Source organism: Erythrolamprus reginae, chromosome 3 (assembly GCF_031021105.1).
Source record: "Erythrolamprus reginae isolate rEryReg1 chromosome 3, rEryReg1.hap1, whole genome shotgun sequence".
Lineage (NCBI taxonomy): Eukaryota > Metazoa > Chordata > Lepidosauria > Squamata > Dipsadidae > Erythrolamprus > Erythrolamprus reginae.
The window spans coordinates 169295972-169310902 of record NC_091952.1 but is presented as its reverse complement, the minus strand read 5'-3'; the positions used below and the strand labels follow the sequence as shown (position 1 = coordinate 169310902).

The 14931-nt window shown below is 38.3% G+C and overlaps 1 protein-coding gene across 2 annotated transcripts in view; it reads right to left on the bottom strand.

Moving 5' to 3' along the window:
- Nucleotides 1–370: 370 nt before the first annotated feature.
- The window catches only part of ZCCHC2 (zinc finger CCHC-type containing 2), a 34720-nt gene continuing 20159 nt past the window's right edge, over nt 371–14931 (bottom strand). The window contains exons 8-14 of one of the 2 annotated variants that reach the window (XM_070747133.1): nt 12332–12389; nt 11905–12037; nt 10459–10523; nt 9424–9518; nt 6965–7093; nt 3767–5194; nt 371–2133 (exon numbers count right to left, since the gene is read on the bottom strand). In XM_070747133.1, coding sequence (XP_070603234.1) covers nt 2063–2133; nt 3767–5194; nt 6965–7093; nt 9424–9518; nt 10459–10523; nt 11905–12037; nt 12332–12389 — 1979 coding nt within the window. In that variant the 3' untranslated portion in view covers nt 371–2062. The remainder of the gene's footprint in view (nt 2134–3766; nt 5195–6964; nt 7094–9423; nt 9519–10458; nt 10524–11904; nt 12038–12331; nt 12390–14931) is intronic. The other variant, XM_070747134.1, reaches the window with a different exon arrangement.

Sequence of the window (14931 nt, the reverse complement as noted above, 5' to 3'; positions counted from 1 at the left end):
TGATCTACCCATTGTAACAAGTCATGTGGTACACATCCTTGCAATATAGCAAGATTATTTGAAAAGAGGAGTGGTGTAAGAACATTGTTGGGATGATAACTAACGCACAAACCTTCGTAACCTGTACTTGGGGATATGAGACCCAACATTGTTTTCCTTGTACATTCAGAATTAAACCTTCTTTTTGGAAATCATTTGAGGCAAATGGAAAAATATGTTATTTCTTCCTGTGCACCCCTAAAACACTCAAGAAACTTCTATTTAAATTAGAGATGTTTGGAGCAAGCTAAATGAACTCCCAACCTGAAATCATGAAATGGGTAAACCAGCACAACTTCCCACTATCATAAATAATACATTATTTTCAAAATACGATTTTTTTCTGTTTTTATTGCTGTTAATTCAAGGAAAAATGCTGCATAAAATCCAATCTGTTCTAGAAATATAAGTGACCTTTCTAGTACATAACATTTCAAATATCAAAGTATATGGTAAACATACAAATAAAGAGGAAGGCAACATACTTCCTATGTACAGTACAGTATCTTAAATCACAAAATACGTCCCATAAAGTAAACTGGAAGATAATTGACAATGCAAGTTCAAGGTGCTTTATACCTTTATTGAACTCAGAAGCAGTCATTTTACTTAAATATGGTCCAACATACCCAGCACAAATAATTTTTAACCAAAATAATTTCCTATACTAATTTATTTTAAATTAAAGCTCTCCTTTACCCCTTTATTCTTTACTTTCAAAATATATTGGTGCTATAAATATAAATGCTATCTATGAATAAATGTAATAAATCAAGTTTCTTCAAGTTTGTTTAGCAATTAGAATGAATCAAATGTTCTGACTGGTATTCATCTGCTGCATATCTAATTTTTAAAAAAGTAAAATCTACATTTTAATGAATTGTGGTACATGGAGATACACATATACGGTGGTAGTTCAGTGTTGATTTAAACAGTCAAAAGTTTTCTTCCAGATAAACTCAGTGCAATTTAGTACAAGTTGGCTTTGAGAAATAAAATACAGCAGCAATAAAGTTAGCAATATGACACTAACATGATCAATTTTCACACATTGGAATTTTTCACATTATATTGGTGATCACACAGTGGTAAATTGTCATAAGAAAGTGTCATCGCTATTTGGTAGACTTTTTCTAGCATACAAATATTCAACATATTTTTAGAATACACACAAGGTTTTTGTCCAAAATGTTATACCATTTACATTCTAAACACAACACTGTAGTAACTTCAGGGGAATAATGTTAACAACATTTAATACCCCATTTGTGTGTCTTTTATACTGACAAGGTTGAAAGGTTAATAAAGATACTTGCTGCCAATATTCATTACAAATGCAGACATAAGCTAAGGCATTCATTTTAATTTTTTACTCTGAACCTAACAGGTTTTAAAAAGAACTGCAAACCAATGTGAAATTGTTCAATGTATTTGTATTTCAGAAATTTTAAAGATTGCATCATTTTAAATGTTTCTCATTCAATTTTAACATACAGGCACGTTAAAGAACCGTATGTATATTGTAAATGGTCATCTCTCTCTAGGAGAGTAAGCAATACTCCCGTCAATTCACAAATGTAGGATTTACTAGAATTAATGAGCTGATTATCTACCCAGTCCAATGAAGCAAGGATAGAAGACTAGCAGCATTAAGACAAGAGAAGGGAAGGGGAACATAACTTGGGAACATAACCCAGTTTCTCCTTTTAACCATATGGCTGTTCACTAGTGTAGTTGGAGATTAAATGACCTTTTTAAAAAATGCAGTAAACATCGCATCTCTCAAGTCTTCAGTGCAAAAGTCAATTAATTCAAATGAATGATTGGCTGAGATAGCAACATGTTTTATGTAAGTCAGACCAGGAGTAAAATTGCTTTCTTCTTTTCTTTTAGAACAGATGCTCACAAGCAATGAAAAAAAAAAGCAACAAAACATAAACACACACAAAGAATCTCTCAAATCCAAAGAATTTCCCAGATTTCTCAAACTTCATTTTGGTATGTAGGCAATATTTACTTGGTTTCAGTCAGCAGAATCCAAAGTATCATTAGAAGGGGGTGGGGGAGGAGGTGCATATCTCAATCTGTAAGTGCCTAGAATAGGAAAAAGAACTTACTAAGTCACTGCTTACACTTCATAAAATTATGAGAAAAACTACAAAAACTCAAGGTGAATAGTGTCTTCCAAAAATGCTATACTATTATCCCAAAGAAATTCCACATGTATATAAGCTATGTAGAAATCAGTTTATTTTTAAAGGAAAATCTTTCCAAGTTTTCCTAAACAAATAAACACACAATGGCTACAAGCAGACATAATATCAAATCATGGTTTAAAGGAAAATCTTTCCAAGATTTGAGAATAAACTTAGAATATAGTGTTCTCTGGTTTCCATGCTTCTTTTCCCCCATATAGCTTTAGAGAGGACCTCAAAACTTCCCGTTCTGTTTTAGATGGGTCAATTTCACAAGCTACCTAACTTTTAGGTTATGGTTAAGATTAATTATGTATCATGAAAGGCAGGCAGCTATAGAAAGCTATGCAGTCCCACAATCAAAGGTGAAAATTAATATCTGTTCATCTGCATGTATGTTCAGGTGATCCACCAAGCAAAAACTCCTGAACTACTTGCAGCAAACATTATGGTTGGCATAATGTGGTCACAAGGGGAAAGCTACCTTGACTCAGCATGACATCCAAATGAACGTATAACTTCAAAATCCTTAGATGGACTTAACTGGGCAATGGTGACTATTCTAGAAACTATATCTTCCAGATATCAGCTTACAAAATTGGTCTTTAGTAGTCAAGTATCAACAGAAACAAAATAATAATAAATATGAAAATGGATATATTTTACAATTACAAATATAAAGAATTAAGGTATAAAATTAATAGCATCCCTTGCTTTTAATGGTTTAATTCACACCTATGCATTTAAGGTACTTTTCTTTTTCTGAAAATATCTCTGGTCAGTCACATTTGCAGGGAAGAAAAAACAAAATCTACCTATGCATTAATATAAAAATATGCTCTTTTTAAAAAATAAGCTTATAACGTATAACAAATGTGACTTACTTTTAAAAGCTAGGACGTTTTTGCCTGACTGCTCTGAATGTACCTATGAAATTTTGGCATCATAATTGTTAACAACTAGACAAATGCATTATGTTTTAGTTTGCTTTCCATTATGCTTATCAGTGAATAGGTTAACTGAAATAGTGCTTAGCTATCAATGAATTCCAATATATTATTGTTGAAGCAATGGAATTCTGAACCAATTCCAAATAATTACTTCGACCCAACACATAAAAGTACGTAGTGATTTTATACTTCTCCCATCAGATTTCCTGTGCCTAGGGATTATACTGTTTATTTTCAGTGCTAAGGGACATGTGGCAGAGACACAATTTGCCATGTTTCCCCTCCTTGACAATTTTTCACTTTTTTCCCAGGGGTACAGTTTTTCTTAATGTCTTATGCCTATTCTAAGGCTTAAAACATCAAAACAACTCATAAAACAGCAGAAAACCACCTGCAGTTGTCAGTCTTTGCTGCTGAATTTCCAGCAAAGTAGTTGGAGGCTGCGGGCTGCCCACCTCTGTTAACAGTCAATCATACATGCATACACAGACATACAAACCATAGATAGCAGAATGAGAATGACATGGCCAACAACAAAAACTGTGTAGACTCAGAAGCAACTGTGTTGGGTGTTATGATTACCTTGTTGATTGGCTTCCATAGATGACTGCTTACAATCCTGTGCATAGTGCCCAGTAACACCACAATTATAACAGGACACATTCCCATTCTTCTTGGGACCTGATCCATTAGAACTGGCAACTACATTTGAAGCTTGATACACAGGATAAAACCCCCGATATCCTGCCATTTGCTGCACACCATAGTTGATTTGGCTCCCCATTACGGGGTCATGCATTGAATATGGGCCCCGGGAGAAGAAATAAGGAATTTGGGTTCCATTGGTCTGATGTCCTTGGCTGAGGTAGCTCCCATTGCAAAAGGGCAGATGGAAGAAAGGTGAAACTCTGTAGACTTGTCCTGGAATTGGATTAGGATAAAAGTAACTGTTAATCTGAAGGTTTCCATTGGAGCCACAGCTACATCTACGACCGCAAGAGCCACAAGGGCCAGACCCCAACTGCTGCGGGGACAATAGTGTCCCATTAGCATTAGTATTCCCAACAGCATTAATATAGGATGTGCTGTCGCTCTGGGCAGTGCTGTGTGTTAAAGCTGGGCTTGGACTAGGTGCAGGACCAGGTGTATGGGTGGGTATTGCGGGAGGAATAGTGGGCTGCACTTGACTAACACAAAGACCAGTTGTTGGAGATGGTGGTGTTGATGCCACAGTATTCAACACTGTTGTACTTTGATTAGGCAAAACGTTAGTAGCATGAAGAGTTACCGGCACAGTAAAAGGAGCTGGTGGAAGTGCTGTTGAGAGCCCAGTTGCAGGAACCACTACTTTTAGATTTGGAGGCTGAGGGATCACTCCTGTGTTTCCATCAACATGAGGCACCATTTGATTTAAGCCCATCACATGTGATATAGATTTTGAGACTGGATCTGCTGTCGGAACAGGAGCTCCTGTAAAATTACCTGGGTTGTGGACTGGAATAAAGGCAGTGTTTGGTGATCCAATATTTAAGCTTCCAGTTTGTTGCTGGGGTCCATTAACTCCACAATTTTCAGATGATGCCTGCGGGGAGGATATTTTCATTCTGTGTATCGCTAACTGCAATGCAGGGCTATCAGACTGGACTGTGGATGGGAAGAATGTGGCTGGCAAAGGCGAAGACATAAGTTCGATGTGCTTATCAGATTCAACCGAAGCTCCCATTCCAACAGGAGCGGAATTAGCAACTACCATTCTCAAAGTTTTCCCATCAGCAGATATAGGTGGTGGCACTACTGTTTCAGGCTTCTGTGCGCTATTGAGCACAACACAGTGTAGGGCAGGCATAAATGAAATATGTTGAAACTGTGAATTCAAAGGATCCTCCACAGTATTTTTAATGTTTGATGTCACTGAAATTTGTGTTGGTGCCTTATTGAGGTCTGTAGCACCATATTCAGTAAACCTCAGCATATTTGGATTCCCAGAATCTTCAGAATTGCTGTCTGTGTCTATGAAAAAGGTATTAAATAGGATATTCAAATTTCTAGCAAAACATTGTTCCGTAGACAAAAACATTACTTTTGAAAGTATAATTTTTATAGTAATTAAAATAAAACATTAGAAGTCAATAATAACAAAAAATACAGAGTTGTAAAAGCCTGCATTGATCTAATAGTATCATTTACAACTGCCCAATTAACCTGGTATTTCAAATTACTACTATTTTTTAAAGGAAAACAGTATGTTATAAAAAATAATTGTAGAGAACAATTATATGAAAATTGTGTATTTGAAACATCTTTAACAGATATATGAAAAAGATGCATTTTCAATGCTGAAAAAAAGTTGAGAAAATGCATTCTATATAGGCTATTCATCTTACTTGATTTCACTTTGGAGAATGAGAATAGTTTAACATGTGATAGTTTAATAACAATCAGATGCAAAATGTTTCAGGTTTATATGTTTTTGAATTAAAAATGCTCCCATTCAGAGTTCAAAACAATTCTTTGAATCAACTGGTTTGCATTCATAATGGGCTATTTCAATTTGCTTAAAGACATTTCAAGCTTGAAACTGATTTTTCCCCATTTTTTCCCTTTAAACTTAAAATAGAGCATTTCAGTTCTGAAACATTCTCAATATCCCTAGCTTTTAGCTTAATATGATGTAGAATCCCATCAATGTAGTTGCTAAGTCAATTAATTTAAAAAATGGCATAATTCATGCACGAAACCAGCTTTTGTATAATAAGCATAGCTTTGCAAATGTGAAAATCATGAATAGACATATTTCATCTGTAACAATTGTTAAAAATGGTTAGGCTGTGTCACACTAAAAGCCTGTCTGTTCTCATCACAGCAAAGCTCATGCTTCTCAGTAGACCAGAGGTGTCAAACTGGCGGCCCACAGGCCAGATGTGTCATGCGCAGGCCACGCCCACCTCAGTACAGCAAAAGGGAAAAAATGTCATGAAACGTCAGATGACATCGCAAGTTTGACACCTGTGCAGTAGTCTATAAGCATGATTTGATTACATCATCTTCATTTCCACTCACATCCCATAGCTGGTGCTGAAAGCCATTCTGATGCTCTTACTATAAGGAATATTTAACTTGATTATCTACCTGTAATTTATTTACTTCCCAGTGGGAAAGCTGCAAATTATCTATGTATGTTTTTTTTTTTAAAAGAAGCATATTTTGGAAAAATAATCATTAAAAATGATTACACACTTTTGGAAAAATAAAGCAGATCTATAACAAAGCTAAAAGTCTACTTTTCATAAAGATTACGATATAGCATAAATTTAAATTTACCTTCCCCCCTTTTCATTTTTCAAGAACATTAAGGGAAGAAATAGATTGATTTAAGAAGCAGATGTGAAAGATGCAGCTATACAGAACAGCAACTGCATGCTCTGTGAGCAAAAGGTTTTGATGATACCACGAACATGGTTCCACAGATAAAAGTTAATACAGTATTAAATTTGGGCATGTTGCAAGATTTGTTACCAATTTATAAAAACTTCTCTAAATATGTCTTGTTTTATCAAAACTATTGTTCTACAATGACAAGGGAGAGGGAAGGCTGATTCACATGTAATTCTCATCCTATATCTATAACTTACTGTATATAATTATATGATGTAAACTTTCATCAATGAAATTGTTAAAGTCTATTCCTGATAACCGTTACTTGGGGACACAAAACCAAATTAAAGAAGAAGCATACTAAAGTAATTCTATATGTTCTTATTTTAAATACAAAAATACAACCTCTGTCTTTTTCTTCTTCACTTTCAAAACTTTCCCTTCCATCATGCCGTGGACTAGAAGGAGAACTGTAACTCTCTGAAGAGGTTTCTCCACATGTGTCATTTCCAATTGTAATGTCTAAATTTGAATCTAGAAAAGATGTCATAACAGCAAGATTACTGCTAAACACCACTAAGTAATATGCAAATTAACTTGGGGTTTTCTGCATTTTTACTTGCTACCCAAGCAGCAACACTCTGTATATTGTAGCCAATAAATAAAAAATATAATCTAATATCAAAGGATAAAAACCATTGGACTGCACAAAATTATTGTCACAATATATATAATACATGGGCGAGATTCTAAAACCTATTTTTTTACTAAAGAAACCTAGATGTACCAGGTAGATGTTTTTGTTTTCTCACCCCAGACAACCAAAATTCAACATTCAAAGAGGCTTTTGTAATTCCATAATTGAAAAGCAACCTTAAGTAACACAGATGCCTTTTATTCAAGAAAAAAAAAATCAGTGCTTGATATTATGCAGTCTTTCATTAGGTCTTGAAAATGAATTCTGAACTCCAAAATATATTCTGATCCTGGTAAGAGTTCAGATTCCTGCTTTTTATGATTTGTATGTATTTCACAGAGATTGCACATTCTAATCTAGGAACATTTTTTGCTCCCACTTAAAAAGAAAGTCTGCACATAACTTAACAAAAGAATAACAACTTCATATGCAATTCCTTTCCAGTTATGATGCAAAGCTTTTCTTCAGGTACATAAAATAGTTGTAGCAGGAAAGAATCATAAGTTGTATGACTGTGCAAATGACCATGAGAAAAGCATATACTACAGGTAAGCAAACCTTTTCATGGATTATATGGAGTCTTGCTTCTATTGGATAGCCAAAATATTTCCAATGACAATTCTGCAAAATGCTACATTATTTCTTGAAAATCCATTAAAATTGTACTGTGGGAAGCATGATCTCACAGCTTTTACCCCAGATGTATTTATGTTCTAACAGGTAATGGAAACAACCATTCCTCAATTATAGGCATACCTATGGCAGCCATATTTAAGCTATTTTGGCTCAAAGAAAGCATATGAGAATACATCTTGAAGAGAAGTTTTGAGACTAATGAGCAAAAAATAAATCCTGTATAAAAAACCCAGTCAACTTCCTTATTTTACAAGAAAAGGAACTGACTGAGATAATTATATAGCGGTTCAAATAAAGTATATTTTTTATTCTCAAAATTCTTGTAAAGGCTTGATACAGTTTACTAGGTGCTGTCGTTTATGATGTTAGAATAATAATTTGAATCTTTTGAAAACACGTGGTTTGACTAGAAACTGGAGGATAATTTAATACAGCAGGTAGAGTGCTGTACTGCAGGCGACTGAAGCTGACTGTAGATCTGTAGATCAGCGGTTCAAATCTCATCATCGGCTCAAGGTTGATTCAGCCTTCCATCCTTCCGAGGTGGGTAAAATGAGGACCCGGGTTGGTGGGGGCAATATTCTGGCCCTGTTAAAAAGTGCTATTGCTAACATGTTGTAAGCCGCCCTGAGTCTAAGGAGAAGGGTGGCATAAAAATCGAACAAACAAACAAATAAATAAATAAATTGAGCTTCTTGATAGTAGTGATAATGCTAAATGTTATCAAAGCCCTATTCCAGAATAAAGGCTTACACAGACCAGTATGTATCTCAGTATTTACTTTTTCTTGGTCATATTCACTGAAGTAAAGGTTATGACCATACAAAATTAGCACTTTATTTATTACCATCTTGCCACCAATGGCATTTTTCAAACAACTTCTGCTTCTATTATGGCATGGGTAGACAACCATCGAAATCAAAGATTAAAAAAAAAGACAGGATTGCCATCTTAGAAAATTAGAAGAAAAGGAAAAGTCCTCCAATGAATAAGCTAGAGTTCAAGAATTCAATAGGAAATGTTCTCTTCTAAGTCCTCCAAGACACCATTACCATAGCAGTCAGAAAGAAAATGGGCACTTGGCATGCTTTTCAAACCAAGCCCAAGATATGATGGGTGATTTCAGCTAGTCATACTCTTTCAGCCCAATCACTTCTCAAAGTTATTGTTGTGTGGAAAATAAGAAGAGGAAGAAGCATTGTAGTAGGTATGTTTGCCCACTTGAATTAATAATAATACAGGCAGAATAGAAGTAAAAAACAAAGAATAAAGTTCCTGCAAAGGATTGTGAGCAGCAGTTCCCTGATATGCGCAGTAGACTGTAGAATCCATATAGAGAACTGAACAAAGGTGACTCATAATGTAAGAGAATCTACAATAAATAAACGAAACTCTGACTAACAGCACCTCTATACGTCTTGCTATCTACCCTTACTATTGCACAAGTAATAGTATTATGCTGCATATTTGCTATATAAATCAAAGAAGAAAATTAAAATAATCTCTAATGTCTTTGAAGAGTGTTTTGTACCTTTTGCTGTTCCCGGATGCAGGTGATGAGCATCTGCAACTCTTACATAGTTGGCTCTCATGGTTAGTCTGGAATCAGCCCTCTTTATTTTATCTCTGTGCAGGGATAAAAACATTAACAAAAAGGATAAGTATAAAATTATCTTCATGGAACCATGAATTCTACTATCATCAACTTGTGAAGGTTAGAAACGAGCCGGGGTGGCGCAGCAGGTAGAGTCCTGTACTGCAGGCCACTGAAGCTGACTTGTAGATCTGAAGGTCAGCGGTTCAAATCTCATCACTGGCTCAAGGTTGACTCAGCCTTCCATCCTTCTGAAGTGGGTAAAATGAGGACCCGGATTGTGGGGGCAATAGCCTAGCTCTGTTAAAAAAGTGCTATTGCTAACATGTTGCAAGCCGCCCTGGAGTCTAAGGAGAAGGGCGGCATAAAAATTGAATAAATAAATAAATGGCATAATATCCAGGTTGTGATTAGTGTGTCTCTCCAGTACTTTTAAAACAATGGCAAACCTGCCCAGAAGCTCCAAAATATGAATCAATGAGTTCAGTGATGGTTAATTCTATAATAGCCAATCTTTCAAAGCCCCAAAGTAACTCAATGAAATTCTTTAGGCAATTCTCATCAAAAACCAAATTCATCAAAATGAAAAATCTACTGTAAGTTGTCCAGAATTATGAAAAATAACATAAGGCCATTCAGTTATTTCTGAAATGGGACGTCACTTTGTCCACAGGGAATATTAAAAATTAAAAAATACTAACTCTTCAAACTTCTATAAGAACAGTAGCAAACTCCTCCATGTGTTTATTCAGAAATCTACTATATTCTATGGTATTACTTACAACTTTAAATTATATTTATCAATTTTGCACATGCTATTCTTAATATGCATTCATCTGTCTAATACTGTCTGAATTATAAACATTCACTTTTTAGTATAAGTAATATATTTGATTCCAGGAACACTGGGTATATTTGGGGAAAACATTTAAACAATAGTCAGTTTCTTTTAAAAATGAAATTAACACCTACTTTTCTGGTTGCTGTTTTCCTTTCTTTTTGTTTAATATAGGTAAATTCCTTTTCTCTCCTGTATGCTAGATTAAATAAAAAACAAATGAGAAATTTTCCATCTGCCTACAATTTCACTTAAAAATATAATGGTATTAGTTGCATTTGTTGCCTTAATATGTAACAGTTGCCAATTGGCAATTACTTTAGAGGCAGCTATAAGCCTTCCAAGAACTTAGCATTGACATGTTGGTGTGTGTGTGTGTGTGTGTGTATGCACAGCAAACCTCTCCACTTTCTATTATATGAATGCAAATTTTTTTATCATTTGATATCAGTGCTAGAGGATTTAGATACAATCTGAAAAAATGACACATAATATCTTTGTGTCTCTTTAAGATACATAGCATCATCTCTCCTCTTTCAATTTTTGAAAGTGACCCTACTATTTTTGAGTAACAAAAGTTGGGTGTCATTTTTCAGGCTGAGGTTTATAACATGTTTGTATATGTCTCATATACCAAATGAAATCAGCTATAGAGTGCATGTGTGTAAAAAGAATGGAAGAGTAATTATGTTTTATTTAACATGTTAACCTGTTACAATTTTGAAATTATAAATTTAATCAATTCAGAAAGATAAACCATATGGTACTATCTGAGAGTAAAAAGTTATAAAAACTTCAACAGTAATCAGTGCTTTCATGAAAACAATTCCCATCATATGCTTCCAGGTGAATTATCACCAGGCCATATGCTTAATATTGTCCAAGTGTATTAAGACATTTGTTTATATTAATGGAACATATATTTTAGGAATACAGTTGTTTACAATTCAACCTCTTTGGATATTCATGAATTCAATATCTACATATAGTAAACATATTGGTTAAATTGCAGATCTGTGCAAGAAAAAGCTAGAAAAAGGATTTATAGCTTCAAATACTAGTGACATTACAGATTGTAGGAATCATTTAGCTTCTTGGGACACTGATGGATAGCCATAGCAATCTAATTTCATAGAGAAATAGGCATCATCTAATACACAAACCACACCAGAAATTTGTATGCTGGGGAAGAGGTCAGTGCTATAAGAAATAGCACTGCCCAAGTTTAAAAAGACAGACAATGATCCACATATTTAGATGTGTTAACTTGCTATTTTCTAGCAAAAAGAAAAGAGGAAACTAATTGAAATGCCTCTACTTTAATTCTAATTTAGCTTACTTTGCTTTTTAAAAATTTTATATGAAATAACTTGCACACATTTCCTACCCAAATTAAATAGTGTAGGAAGTTATCTGCATTATCTTCCCACCTTAAAAAGGAGATAAGAAATTTCTATTGGAAAAAGCTAATATTTTAAATGAAACCAATCAATTCAAGAAGTCTCAGAAATATGCCTCTTTATATGAAGTTTTGCTGTCATTTTCTTGGATAGGTTTTCTAGGATGGAAAAACAGAATACCTGCTCAAGTATTGTGCAATGCTCTGGATGCTGCTGTAGAGCCCAGCCTTTTCTTCTCCAGTCTGCTACGCCATTATATTCAGCATGTGTTATGTCAAAACCATCCAGTGAAGAACATCTGGAATTAATAGTGCTGTTATAAAATAATTAACAAACTATAATTAAGCAGATTGTTGATTTTCAACCATCTAAACCAATGTTTTTTACTGGGGATAAATTGTGTTGGTTTTGTTTTTTCATTTTTTATATGGCAGAAATATTTGAGACCTTTATTTTAATAAATAATTCAAAGTGGCAAATATACATAATGGCTTCCTATTTTCCCCCAACAACAAACCTGTGAGGTGGGTTGGACTAACTTTAAATTTCTCTAATGAATCAAATACCAAACACTAGTTTAAATTAATAGAAAACATTGAACACCTACTTAGCAACAGGACATTTCCCATTAGGTTTCTTATGAATCACTGGATGCTGTATTATATCTAAATGGAAAATAAAGTATTCTGCTATTAGTTAAACATGATATTATACCAGCTTTATTATATAATATACAAATTCCTTCAAATAAAATATTAAAGAATTATGTTTTAGTACATTATCATGACTACAATACCTGAAGTACCATTTTGGTAATCAACTCAATTGCTAATTAGTATCTTTTACAATTACCTATATTCTGGTAAATATAACTTTCTTGTTCCTAACCATGCAATATGGTTAAAATGAAGTACTAGACCTATACTAGTATAACCAATGTTCAGTTCAAAAACTGAACTATGTAATGTTTTGGTTTTTACCTTCTAAACATTTTTAGACTTGAGCACCTACTTAAAACATACATATATATTTATCACACTACAGTGATCCCTCGAGTTTCGCGATCTCGAGTTTCGCGAAACGCTATATCGCGAGTTTTCTACCCGGAAGTAACACCACCATCTGCACGCATGCGTAGATGGTGGAGTTTGCATTACCGCCGGGCAGATCAGCTGCTAGGCGGCCAAAGGAACCTTCCCTGGGTCTTCCCGCCGGCATGGGGGGCTTCCTAGCACCCCCCGAACCCCCAACCCGGGTTTGGGGGGGTGCTAGGAAGCCCCCCATGCCGGGGGAGACCTTTTAAAACACCCGTGCCGCTTCCCAGCTGAGTCCTGAAGCCAAGCGCAGAAGTTCGCCTTTGGCGCTTGGCTTCAGGACTCAGCTGGGAAGGGCGCGGCTGTTTGAAAAGGTGGCAGTCGGCCTGGGGGGCTTCCCAGTACCCCCCCCCAACCCTGTCTCCTGCCGCCGGTTTAGCCAGGAGAGGAGCGGCAAAGTGACTTGGAGGAATGGGAAACTCAAACCGCCCAGTTTCAGCTTTCCATTCCTCCACGTCACTTCGCCGCTCCTTCTGGCTGGTGGGGGGGGGGGAGTTAGGAAGGTTCTACTTCTCCCCCCCAGCCAAAAACTCAAAGCCTGTCTCCTGCCACACAGTTTAGCCAGGAGAGCAGCGGCGAAGTGACTTGAAGGAATGGGAAACTCAAACCGCCCGGTTTCAGCTTTCCATTCCTCCACGTCACTTTGCCGGGGGAGTCTGGGAGGGAAGATGACGCGCCGGCAGCACAGGGGCGAGGGGTGGGAGGCAAAGCTCTGCGGGTACAGCCCCTTTCGGCCAAGCCTCCCCCCCCCCGCCAAGCAGCCAGGGAAGCCGAGCCGGGCGTGGAACATCGGCGCGGGAGGCAGGAGACGATCGGGGCGACCGGAGCAGCAGCGCCGCCGCCGCCACGCCCGGCTCGGCTTCCCTGGCTGCGTGGCCGGGGAGGCTTGGCTGAAAGTGGCTGGAGCCGCAGAGCTTTGCCTCCCCCCCCCCCCCCTGTGCCGCCCGCGCGTCATCTTCCCTCCCAGACAAAAAGGCCACCCTTCGGCTCTGCAGTTTCAGTGGGGTTTCCCCGTTGCCCAGGGATTCCTGAACACACCACAGCCACCTCCGTTCGGGCGAAGGAATCCCTGGGCAACGGGGAAACCCCACTGAAACCGGGCGGGTTAAGCCTCCTTCGGCGACTGCGGAACTGCTTGCTGTCAACTTTGCACTGGGCAAAGAACTCTTCACCTCCCGCCAGGCACGGACGAAAGGCGTGGAAGTCTATTGTAGCAGCTGCTACAGCGGAGACATTTTGGGGGGGAGGCAGGAGGCAGGAGATCTGGCCCTTCACTTGCCCTCCCAGCAAAAGGCAAAGCCGCGCAGCTCCCCAGCCGCCAAAGGAGGCTTAACCCCACCCCTCTGTCCCACCCATCGCCCGTGGCCGGCAGAAAAGCGGGGATAGGCAGGAGGAGGTTATGCCGACCACGGGCGATGAGTGGGACAGAGGGGTGGGGTAAAGCCTCCTTTGGCGGCTGGGGAGCTGCGCGGCTTTGCCTTTTGCTGGGAGGGCAAGTGAAGGGCCAGATCTCCTGCCTCCTGCCTCCCCCCCCCCCAATGTCTCCGCTGTAGCAGCCGCTACAATAGACTTCCACGCCTTTCGTCCGTGCCTGGCGGGAGGTGAAGAGTTCTTTGCCCAGTGCAAAGTTGACAGCAAGCAGTTCCGCAGTCGCCGAAGGAGGCTTAACCCGCCCGGTTTCAGTGGGGTTTCCCCGTTGCCCAGGGATTCCTGAACACACCACAGCCACCTCCGTTCGGGCGAAGGAATCCCTGGGCAACGGGGAAACCCCACTGAAACCGGGCGGGTTAAGCCTCCTTCGGCGACTGCGGAACTGCTTGCTGTCAACTTTGCACTGGGCAAAGAACTCTTCACCTCCCGCCAGGCACGGACGAAAGGCGTGGAAGTCTATTGTAGCAGCTGCTACAGCGGAGACATTTTGGGGGGGAGGCAGGAGGCAGGAGATCTGGCCCTTCACTTGCCCTCCCAGCAAAAGGCAAAGCCGCGCAGCTCCCCAGCCGCCAAAGGAGGCTTAACCCCACCCCTCTGTCCCACCCATCGCCCGTGGCCGGCAGAAAAGCGGGGATAGGCAGGAGGAGGTTATGCCGACCACGGGCGATGAGTGGGACAGAGG